Genomic DNA, 13018 nt, shown 5'->3' with positions numbered 1-13018 from the left:
GAGATCTATATATGATTTTGGGACCATATGGATGACGTGGCCAGAAAAAAAATATTATCTCTTATGTCATCTTTTCGAAGAATATACAGCAGTTACCATAAGGCTTACCACACTTTAATGAACCTATGGTAAACGTACGTACGCTCATTCGATATCTACAAATTGTTTGTAGTAATTCAAAACTGATATCTTTTTAATCAAACAAAGTGGTATTGTCATTGTCAGGTCTAGAGCTAGTCATTCTTGTTAGTCATTTAGCTGATTTCGTCAATTTTTATTCCAAAATATTCTCGGTGATTGAAGACTTAACTTTACATGTAATTTTTGATTGGCAAGTTTACAAAGCGGATTTTAAAGAAAGATGTTGATTGTAAAATATGTTAACACCAAGAATATTTATAAATACATTTGCCGAGCTATTAAGCTTATTTCTGGAGCTCGTTGTGTCTGTATATTCTTACAGTGATTCTAGCTTTTACGGCTTTCAATGCTATAGTTTGTCAAGAAGAAGGTGACAGAACCAACCACCGACAAGGATTTACAGCCGCAAAGCCACGTACTCGATAGAACGGAAATAGAACAGGTTTTCTTTGCAAGCGTATCAATCCGCCGTCCTTAGCAACGCCGTTGCTAAGGACGAACTTTTTCAGCGCGGCGTTATGAAATTTCATCCGACAGTTTGACAGCTGATTTCAACACGTGGGTCGGCCTCTGAATCAACATGGCGGTACGTATCAGACATGAATGTCATTGGCTCTCAGTATAATCCATTTTTGTGGGGTTTTATGTCAATTTTAGGCCTGTTTCGGGATCAAACTCGAAACGCGGCGAAATCAACAAAATGGCCGTTCGGGACTGGTTGAAATTTTAGTCATAGTTTGATTTCGGGGGAAACACTTTACGCCCACGATTTTAGAGATATCGATAAGTGAGTAAGATGCATTGAACCTTTGGCTATCTCCCGTATGAATATCCTGTTGGTTTGAAGTCTGGGTAGGTTTGCAATTTCATGCCTACTGAGGTAAATTTTTTGGTGATTTTATGGCTAAATACGATCGATGTAAGTTGCATTGTAAGACCTCCATCCCCATTGTTGGTGTTTGTGTCGTATTTTCCCGCCAACGTAGACACCTTTGTTGGTATGGTTGCCGTGCAACGTATGTAAACAAAGTTACGTAATGACCGGGCTTCAAGAATTTGTAACAATTTCTGACTGCACTGTATAAGGTTACAGTGAAGAGAGGCAGACAGCCATTGAAAAAACATTGCACAAAATATATGCATCTGGAAAAGTTATAATTGCATAACAGTGAATAGAAGTGAATGTTATAAGGAAACTAACATTCATCAAATTATAAAAAACATGACGTACAATAAACAGCTAATTTTTTATTTCTATTTCAGATCATACTAGGATTCATTGATTCCATTTGTAACTGTTATCTCTTCAACCATGCCTCCTTCTCTCCTGACATTTTATTTTCCCTTCAAAATAAGCCCCTATCCACCTGTTAGATTTGCCCCAGTTAGGCCAGTTTCTGGAGCTGTCTCATGCTTTATGTAATGCTGATGGTGTTCCTCACAAGGGGACTAAATCAGTCACCTCTTTTTCCCAATCTAACAGATGCATCCTAGACTGGTGCTTTCACCAAAATATACCTTACCAACCTATTCACAAGTGTTCTGTTTTGGAGGGCATGTTTCTGATCAACACAGTATTCACATTTTCTGTTTCTAAAATAGGTTTTGCCCTCCAGTGAGGTTGTCAAGTCCATATTGTATTTGATGACCCAAACAAAAATGGCCTTGTAATTACTCCAAAAGATGTTGACAGAAATAGAAGAGACTCTGTTTTCTGAAAGTAACAATTTGGTTTCCGATAATACATGCACCCCAAAGACTGAAGAAAATTTATTTCCTTGTATCCAAACAAACATCTAACGTTTGTCATGTGTTTTTCTTTGTGTACTTTTTTACTTACAGTATGTAGACCTTTTTTGAGGCAGCAACAGAAATTTTTCACAGCTGGGGCATTTACTGATGATAACTAAGAGAGATATGTGTTTTTGCTTCCACTGTAGATGGCATCTCTTAGGGGTGCCATCTTTGAAATAATAGAGTTTGAGTAACCTTCTTTTCAATTCCTTTGGTTCCATTCTTGTTGGGTTTACCTCACATGGGCTCAGGCATTAGAACAAGACTTTCCCTCTGTATTATCAGATAGTCATGCCTGGGTGATAGATAACGGTGATTTAAAGATTATTTGGGATTCAAAAGAAAGCATTGAAAAAGTTCAGAAAACTGTAACAGTTGAATTTATGACTACAGGGTGTATATGTAATTTTTTTAAAGTAAAAGGTGCAAGTGCCCAAAGAAAGGGTAATTAGGTGTTCCAGACTGTTTGGATTGTTTAAACTTTACTTACCACCGATTAACATCAGGATATTCAGGATGACTCAGTAACAGAGTTTTCAGATAGTAATGATCAGGACATTAATCCTACAGATGACTTTACACTGGCAACCTGTGCAAATTGGAGGATTTCATCAGATTCAGAATTCTCTGATGTTAGTTTGACATAAACAGATAGTGAAATTCACTATCAAACGTATATGTAGAATAAGTCTAAACCATCAAATATTTCTATTGTCTTCAATTTATCTGACAACTTAATTGTAATAAAGTCAAATATCAAAATTACATTGTAAATAAATACATTGCTTTAAAATACATTGCTGTAAAGTATAAAGTTACCATATACATTAAAATGAATGACTGTATTAATGATAATACTTGGGTGTGCCATAATTTTGTCACTTTGTAGTATTATGTGCTACATGTAATGAAGGTTGAAAAATGTACAGGTACATGTAATAACTTTTTTTTCTGTTTCTGTCATTTTGCAGGTAAAAACAATCAACACATACAGGATCATCACCTTCCAGACTGGAAAATGTTGTAGATAATGATAGATACAATTTCTTTGTAGATATCTCAGTGCACATTAGAAACAATATATTATCATTCCTATTGGTATATAATGAGTACCTTTCTGTATTTAATTATTTCCGAATCGGAATACTTGTTTACTATAATTGGGAGAGTTTTTGTATATGCATATGATTCAATATTTCGTGTATACTACTGCATCTATGAAACACATGTTAGTATAATAATGTTTGAGAGAGAATAAGAAAATGTTATGAATCATGATATTGAAAGCTTGACATCTGCTTGAACATTTCATTGTAAGGTTTTCAGAGAAAAAATGCCTTGAAGCAAACAACATGGCTCTTTGCTTATTTTTGTACAATTAATGAATATGAATGGTAATCAACAAGTATGTAAGGTAGATTGGTTGGGGATTTGTCATCACCCAATGTCTAGAGATAAACAAATACCTGTGGGTATAGGTGATGTGGTCAATGATTGACAGTCACTTGTGGAGTCTACTTGATCACACCACACACAAACAAGCAACACACAAACATGCACACAAACACGCATGCACACACGCACACAATACACATAAAACACACACACAGATATAGCTAGATATATATTTTTTTATAAAAGGTTTTGCCCTGTGACTGCACAAGAAGTGACTTTCCTTTTACTATTTCACAGTTTCCAGACCTGAATCAATGTTTAAAAAAAGGCCCAGTGCAATTCAAATCGAGAAAAACAGTGAAAACTATTATTCTTCCAACTATGCATGGCTCAAAATTTGATATATTCTGGCCAATAATTTCCTAATCACATGGTTTACTGGTTCTTTTATTGGTTTTGTTTATTTAAATCTCAGGTCGCTACAAGGCCACCCACCGTATGTTAGATCATATTACAATGTTTCCGAGCGAACAGCTCTGGTTGTTGTTGTTCTCGGGTGTTTATCACAGAGTAGCGTGAAATAATCAGTGGTCGGGAAACATGTGAAAAGAATAAACGTTTGTATAAGAAACTAAAACGATAAACAAGTGAAATTGCAAACAGACTCTGTTATCAAACACTCCAGAGTAGATAGCAAACCAAACACTAACACCAACTCATTTCTACTCTGGCGTTTTATCTGACTATTTGGCCAAATTCTATTGTTTTTCCAGCGATATATGGAGCCTGGTAGAGGCTAAAGTCTAAAACGTTAACTACATTTCTACCTTGACACCTCACTGCGTAAGCTCCTGATAGAAGCTCTTACGCTATCGCACCTTGCAATTTTGATTACTTCTCCCAGTCTCGTCCGCCACCTCACAGAAGAACATTGAGTTACTTCAAGTCATGCAAAACAAAGCAGCACGACTAGTTCTGAACTGTGACTTCAAAGTCCCGGTACAACAGCTACACACATCTCTGTCATGGCAGACTGTTAAACAAAGGTTACTAGCCCACACTATGTCTCAGTTCCAGAGGATCGTCACAACACAGCAACCTGCAGTTCTCTACAACCACCTGAATCCTGTCACACAACAACACAGTTACAAGACACGTTATGCCACACATCAAACATACAGACTACCAAAACCAAGGACTATCGCTATGAAGAGAACTTTTACATACAGAGCCATATCCACATGGAACGACTTTCATTGTAAACAATTGTATGTACTGATTGATTTGCACTGCATATAATTGTATCTGTACGTGTAACGTTGTCATTTGTGTATTTTAAGTCCAGGAAGACTAGCATTGAAATATGTTTGTATCTCTCTGCTAATGGACGAAATAAAGCCTCTAATTGCTGTTCTAGTTTGGCCGTAGGCCGACGACTATTTAGATATCCGCGGTATTAACGGGATCGGAATGGCGCGCGCTCCCTAGAACACGTAGCTCGCACGAAGGATGCGTTCTATTGGGACGAAAATTCCGCCTTGTAAAGTGACATGGCCTCAGATAATTTCGGGGGAAACCCTTTACGCCCTCGAAATCGATTACAAGACAAATACCACCAGAAAGTATGAGATTCGCGCTTTCTGTCGATATATATATCCTGTTGGTTTGAAATCTGCGTCAAGGTAAAAACGAGCGGTGCATTTGCACTAAAAATGCCTGATTTCAGGCCATATTTTTGAACGGGTAAAGGTAACTTATTGGCTCAAAAATCAATGGGAGCAAACTAGCAAGCTTAAATAATGCACGCAAGTTGAAATTAGGGAGATACAAGATTGCGTAACTCAGCGAAAAGCTTTCTTGTGAGGGGTGTTGACGCCCGGAGCCATGGAACGGACTACTTTCTCTCGCGGAAGGAAAAGAGAAACGCATAGAACTCTCGACGTGGCTTTGCGGCTGGATTTAAGACAGCCTTTTTTTCCTCTTAAAACATTGAATTTTAAGATATCCTAAAAATATCCTCTGTTCGTGATCTTACGACGGACATGCGACGAATGTGACCACGACTTAAACGTCTAACGGAGGAGTTCCATGGTTGGGAACAAATTTGCTTAATCCTCCCGGCCCGTCATCTCCATGGCAACAGAAGCCAACGTTTTGCCATTTGTTGGATGCTTCATCTTGGGAGAGATCTCAGCCAACGGCACAGCCACATGAGCGAACCGAAGGACGTCTGGGTCAGGCAATTCATTTTTCCGAATGTGGCCGTTAGACACGATGTGATTGGATCCTTCTCTCTGGTCTCTCTCCGTCATTCTGCATATAGGTCATTCATAGCCTGGTTTACTGTACCGTCTACTGTCGGGATTTTGTCTATTTTCTCACTACTACTTCTCTGTGAGTCTGTCGGGTTCTCATTGTTTTGACTAGTTCTACACAACTTGAGTGCTGACACAAGTACAATAGATACCGTAATGACTGTGGCCCCCACATATTCTAGCAACACGGCCACAACGTGCAGTATCAAAAACTGGAAGACATACGCCAAAGCGATTCCTACTCCACGTAGAATTTCTACTGTTCTCAAGCTTTAAACCCCGATACACACAGGAAATGGACACAGCGTACAGTGTGCCTTGTCCTATCATAGAAACTACAACGAGCGCGTCAAGATCCCAAACTGGAGTGTTGAATATAAACATGACAAAAACGTGATAGATGAAAATTTGTTTCTAAGATCCTTATAAGTCTGTCAGAGAGTAGCGTTACCTAACGTATAGGGTCCCAGCAAACAGCAGGCCCAACATCAACTGGAGAGAGACGAAATAGCGCGGCGTTGTGCCATGATTTCAGGAAGGAGAACACCGGAAAATAAATGTTACAGCAAGTTATTTTTTTAATTAAAACCCTCAAACCACCGTTGCTTTTTGGTGACGCAGATTACCGTATGGGGTCAAAACTGACCCCAAAACGTTTTGTACAAATACAGTTTTTTGTGTGACTCTTTTAGTGATTTGTATATATGTATAGTTTCATTAATCTATGTGGGACAGTCTGACATGATTAGGTGAGAATATTTCTATCTCATTATCACAATTTATGCAAAAGATCATATGGACTACATTTTGCACCAACTCTATTCAGACCGGGAAGGAGGTTTTTGATGCCTGTACCAACTTCAGTGCCGTATAGTGCCTGAATAGCTTATGCTAGGGCCACCAAACTTAGTAACTTTTTGGAAAATGTTGATACCAAACATTTTCAGTGAACAAAGTATGTTCATCATTTTTCATGTTCCCATGGCAACGGAATTCTGACACGTATTTATTACGAAATAACAGTTGTTTATCACATCTTATGAAATTCAACGTAAATTTCATGACTCAATATTCATAATTTATGCTAATTTGATGACGTCATCAGTCAAAATCCAAGATGGCGGCCGATATTACCTAGATGACGTCATAATGTCGTCATATAAGATGATAATGGCACAAAAGTTGTTACAATAATTTTGGCTTACATGTACGTCATTCTCTAAAAATTTCGTGATCCTACGATAAGTAGTTTAGATGTGGGTCACAAAAGTTTGTTTAAAAAAATCCTGGGGTCAGTTTTGACCCCACTGGACCATGCATAAACTTTCTAGGATAACTTAATCAACAATGAGCCAATCTCGGTAAAAACTAGTCTCTACCAGACTCCTATAGGTCGCTGGGAAAACCATAGAAATGGAACAAATAGAGAAGTAAGCCGGCCAGAGGAGTATGAGCCGGCTAGGGAACAGCTTGCGACCTTCGTAGGTCGCAAGCTGTTCCCCGGCTTACTTCTCTATTGGTGCTAACTTCCAACTGGGAAGTGCTGGTCAAAGACTTTGTCTCAGTGTAAGTCACTCGTAAAATAATTAGCACATGACAACAGGGAGGGGCAGCAACACCATTGTTGAATAGAACTGCTCCTCCCTGTTTCAGTGGAGGCAGATCCCCGGTAGCAAAACACACTCCTAAGCCGGCTTCAGTCCTCTGCCAGCTTTTGATACTATATTATGCTACCGTAGGATCTGCTTGGAGATTACGTTAAACACCAGTTAACCTGTCTGGAGATTGTCAATGAATAGACACACTGGTGGTGAACTCTAGGAAGCTGCTGAGAACCGCAAGAAAAAGAGAGCTAAGTTGACAAAGTAACAAAAGCTGATCTCTCACACACACACACACACACACACACACACGCACACACACACACACACGTGAATCCACGCTATGATAGAAAGAGGTTCTCTGATCTTATCTAATGGGGCAGAGGTGGCTGTGTGAGTAGCAGTAGGAAGAGTGCTCCAGAGTGCTGTTGCTCTGTAGATGAATGTTCTCTGGCCTCTGGTGGACTTAGTGAGCTCAGATGTCAGGTGGTCACTGTTCCTGAGGTGGTCACTGTTCCTCTTCTGCAGTTACTAGTATACTGTCGTAGGATATGTGTTAATGTATTAAGTTCAACACTTGAACGTTTGAACCGTATTCGAGGGAAACTTCTGGTGGAGCACATCCGGTGTGAGGTCATGAACTTAGTGAGCGTGTTGTGACTTGCCTTGAGCCCGGGCTTAGTTTGTATCAGCGGATTTGTCCTAGGTAAGCATAGAGTGCTTTGGCTACAAAGGTCAGTAGACATTTACAAACACGTCAAAGTGTTGTTTGGTGACTTGGCCAAGCTGTGCTTTGCAGACGGAGAGTGTTGGGGTACTGTTAGTAGACTGATTCAAACATGGCGAAGCGGTGCCTGATTTGTGCTGTCGTCTTTGGCTCTGTTTTGCTGATGCTGACAGTTCGTCTCGCGTCCACTTGTGCACCTTCAGGTAAGGTATTTACACCTGTGAGTGTAAGCAGTTCGCTTAGTTCTCTGTGATTAGTGAATCTTGTTAAAGTCCGACCAATTGAATGATTTCCAAGCGCACAGTCGTGTTTACAACCAAATACACTGTACAATAAGTGTAGACACTATGGAACATTGCTAGATCACAGCGTTCAAAGAAAGATATGGACGATCTTAGCTAAGACCTACACTGCACATGCATGTCTTCTTGGCACTAGTCATCTGTTACCCACAATGTGTGGCTTCATAAAATTGACAGTTTACCATTCCGAGTACGCATACATGTACAGTGACAAGAATTTTGGGTAACTTGTCAAATGTGAAGGCCTCTTAGACATAAACAAAACACGTCTAGAGAGAAATAACGGGCACGGCAAAGATGACTTATTCATAACTTATTAGGGGCCTTCACCTTTGACATATTGCCCACAATTCCTATCGCGGCGGATTCGTACTCAGAATATCGAGCGTACTTATCGCAGTGCTGTGTTATGTAATGCATATATTTGCATAGTTAATGTGGCAAATACTATGTAAACTACTAGTATGCACTTTGATGTATTATGCATGAACTGTTTCTACAGCATGGGTACTCCCAGACAGATGCCCTGACGAGAGTGAGCGGATTTTGTTACCCAGTGGGAAGGTCTACTGGGCCGAACGCCAAGCTGCAACCTACGAGTCAGCCCAGAAGACGTGCCGGGTAAAGGGAGGACTGATCGCGGTACCGACTGATTCCTTTCAGAATTCCGCTCTGGTCTGGCTGAAGAACTGCGTTGACAGGTGGGTGTAGGCAGGCATGAACCTCAAATAAAACCTCCTCACTAAGGCAAAGGTCACATTTCCACAACGGGGCCCGGCCGGGCAGCTTTCGGGAACGATAGGTATGATATGAAAGACAGCAACAACACAAAACGGACCGAAAATATAATTCAACAGCATGCATTGTGCATATTCATTGGCATAAACTTCAATTTTTCGTTTCCGCAAACAGCCCGGCCGGGCCCAGGGTAGGAAATGTGACGTAGGCCTAAGACGCACCGTGATTCTTAGAAATGGAAGAAGAAGCTCTCACAACAAAAATGTACAGGCAGGAGGTAGAGATAAATTATGTTAAACAATCTTGTCGATTAAAATCGTTTCGTCATATGTATGTCAAACAATCTATCTATCTATCAATTGATCGATCGATGGGTAGATAGATAAAGCGGCATTGAGTGATAATCGTCAACTACCTTTCCTGAATGAATGAATGAACGTATAAATGAAGGAAGGAACAAAATACCCTATTGCACATCTATTCTCTTACAAGCTAAGTACATGTCATGGCAAGAAACACTGGAAAAAATGGGTTCAAATGCAGTCAAATCCGGGCCGTTATCTTTCCGTATCCTTGAAGGATACGATCGTTTACGGACAGATGCGAGCGGAATCTGTTACGGATCCGAAATTTCGGATTTTCTCGAATCCGGACTAATTAAACACGGAAAAATACGAAATCCGTATTTTTGGCAAATACGGTAGTGTATCCCATTGGTATTTTTTCGTATCCTTACCGCGGAGAACACGTCGAAACGTCGGTATTTTTCCGTATACTAACCAAATCCCAAACGTATTTGCTACGTATACGTAGATACGAAATTCGGACTTTCTCGGATTCTAACCAAATCCGAAAGCTGTATCCGCCCGTATTTTGGATACGTTTATGCAGATACGAAATACGGATTTTCCCGGATCCTAACCAAATCCGAAAGCTGTATCCGCCCGTATTTTGGATACGTTTATGCAGATACGAAATGCGGATTTTCCCGGATCCTAACCAAATCCGAAAGCTGTATCCCCCGTATTTTGTCTAAGTTTAGATAGTACATACCTACGGAACAATTCAGATTTCGGATTTTCTTGAATGGGATCCAAGAAAAGTATACGTAGCAATTAAGTGGGGATACAGGTTTCGCATTTGGTTGGATCGGAAATATCCATATACTCTTATATCCAGGTATATAATTTTGCGGCCTTTTATTCAAAACTTGTAGTTAACGTCGATGGCATTGGGATCAATCGCAGTGACTGTGCAATTTCAAAATGATTCACGATTCTGTGCTGTGTCAAACCAATTGGTCCAACTCAGACTCCATTGTCCAGCGACACTCCGGGGCCGGGACCAGGGGTAGTTATTAAAAAGAGCACACGGTTCCAACAGGCTACGGAAGGAGGAATAATCCGCTGAGATTTGCGCAGTCCGATCCATATGACTTGTGTTGGATAGGTCGCAAAGTTTGTTCACCTTGCAATCTCGGCTCAAAGTGAATTTACCATTCCGTGACCTTGCACAAATCTCCAACATAATCCGCCTCATCAACTTTGTACAGAATCCAGGCATCCTAGCGCATATAGCTTGGCGTTCTTTGGGTCGGCGGGGTCCCAGCTGGAAAGCAAAGTCCCGACCAGAACTTCAGAGGTAAAACAGGTCCAAATTTTCTCCATTTCTTCTCCTCTCGCAACAGAGGCCCGGAAAATGCTTGCTTCGTCTCGCATAACGGTACATTTGAAATCCCCAGACTTGCCTGTCATTGGGTACTCCCTGTCACATGACTCTCATCTGTCCCGAAGGGAGACCTGCCCCCCGTTGGTGCTGATTGCTTGTTTACCAATTAACACCGAATAAATTTACATTTAAAAAGCACAGTGGCTGTGACACGCATTTGACCCGGACAAAACACATGAAACAAGCAACAAGTTACTATTATTTTACCAGATCGACGCTGAATGGCCGGGAGAAGTGTATTAAACCGTTCGATAGGCGCAGGCAGAATTTCTGTTAGGACGCCTTTCTAAAGATTCTACTTGTCACTTGTAGCTTTAATACAATTAAACACTCGAATCCTGTGTATTTTGTTATATTTCATTTAGCCATTTATAGCCTTTCTACAGCGTACGGATGGGTACGGATCCCGGCAGATACCAAGGTATCCGTCAAATCTCTCAAATGTGGATGCGGAAGATTCCGAACAAATACGAACGAATCCCAGATTCTAAAGGATACGCCAAAGTACCGAACAGATGCGACACTGTATCTGCTGGAATTATAACACACAAGGAATACGGTGTCGTATATACATGGATCCCTGGCTGTCAACGAACATGGAAATGCTCTTTTTGGGTCAGGAGAGCAAATTAATAGTTTTCAACAAACAAGGTGTATGTCTGATGTCGAGGAACCGTTCCGCATGCAATAGAGTTGGTTTCGAGGAAATCGGACATTGTTTCGCGAAACCTGAATTTTTTGTGAAAAATGCTCTTTTTGGCTCAGCAGAGGAAATTACCATTTGTCGACAAAAAATGTGTATGTCTGATGTCGAGGAACCATTCCGCATGCAATAAAGTTGGTTTCGAGGAAATCGGACATTGTTTCGCGAAACCTGAATTTTTTGTGAAAAATGCTCTTTTTGGCTCAGCAGAGGAAATTACCATTTGTCGACAAAAAATGTGTATGTCTGATGTCGAGGAATCGTTCCGCATGCAATAAAGTTGGTTTCGAGGAAATCGGACATTGTTTCGCGAAACCTGAATTTTTTGTGAAAAATGCTCTTTTTGGCTCGGGGGAGCAAATTACCATTTGTCGACAAAAAATGTGTATGTCTGATGTCGAGGAACCATTCCGCATGCAATAAAGTTGGTTTCGAGGAAATCGGACATTGTTTTGCGAAACCTGAATTTTTTGTGAAAAATGCTCTTTTTGGCTCAGCAGAGCAAATTACCATTTTTCGACAAAAAATGTGTATGTCTGATGTCGAGGAACCATTCCGCATGCAATTAAGTTGGTTTCGAGGAAATCGAACATTGTTTCGCGAACCCTGTATTTTTTGTGAAAAATGCTCTTTTTGGCTCGGGGGAGCAAATTACCATTTGTCGACAAAAAATGTGTATGTCTGATGTCGAGGAACCATTCCGCATGCAATAAAGTTGGTTTCGAGGAAATCGGACATTGTTTCGCGAAACCTGAATTTTTTGTGAAAAATGCTCTTTTTGGCTCAGCAGAGCAAATTACCATTTTTCGACAAAAAATGTGTATGTCTGATGTCGAGGAACCATTCCGCATGCAATAAAGTTGGTTTCGAGGAAATCGGACATTGTTTCGCGAACCCTGTATTTTTTGTGAAAAATGCTCTTTTTGGCTCAGGAGAGCAAATTACCATTTTTCGGCAAAAAATATGTATGTCTGGTGTCGAGGAATCGTTCCGCATGCAATAAAGTTGGTACGGAGAAAATCATACATCGTTTCGCGAAACCTGTACTTTTTGTGAAAAATGCTCTTTTTGGCTCAGCAGTGCAAATTACCATTTTTCGATAAAAAATGTGTATGTCTGCTGCTGAGGAACCGTTCCGCATGCAATAAAGTTGGTTTCGAGGAAATCGGACATTGTTTCGCGAAACCTGAATTTTTTGTGAAAAATGCTCTTTTTGGCTCAGTAGAGCAAATTACCATTTTTCGACAAAAAATGTGTATGTCTGATGTTGAGGAATCGTTCCGCATGCAATGAAGTGGGTTCCGACAAAATCGGACATCGTTTCACGAAACCTGCATTTTTTGTGAAAAATGCTCTTTTTGGCTCAGGAGAGCAAATTACCATTTTTCGACAAACAAGGTATATGCCTGATGTAGAGGAACCATTCCGCATCCAATAAAGTTGGTTCCGAGGAAATCGGACATTGTTTCGCGAAACCTGAATTTTTTGTGAAAAATGCTCTTTTTGGCTCGGGGGAGCAAATTAGAATTTTTCGACAAACAAGGTGTATGTCTGATTCGAGGAATTTCCGCAGC

General features: G+C 40.4%; 1 protein-coding gene across 1 annotated transcript in view; it reads left to right on the top strand.

The window, feature by feature from the left end:
* Nucleotides 1–7966: 7966 nt before the first annotated feature.
* Nucleotides 7967–13018, top strand: part of LOC118423531 — a 10480-nt gene continuing 5428 nt past the window's right edge. Inside the window, exons 1-2 of the mRNA XM_035831716.1 lie at nt 7967–8176; nt 8778–8976. Of these exons, the coding sequence (XP_035687609.1) occupies nt 8086–8176; nt 8778–8976 (290 nt within the window). The 5' untranslated portion in view covers nt 7967–8085. The remainder of the gene's footprint in view (nt 8177–8777; nt 8977–13018) is intronic.

This window comes from Branchiostoma floridae, chromosome 9, assembly GCF_000003815.2.
Source record: "Branchiostoma floridae strain S238N-H82 chromosome 9, Bfl_VNyyK, whole genome shotgun sequence".
Taxonomy (NCBI): Eukaryota; Metazoa; Chordata; class Leptocardii; order Amphioxiformes; family Branchiostomatidae; genus Branchiostoma; species Branchiostoma floridae.
This window is presented reverse-complemented; position numbering and strand designations above follow the sequence as displayed.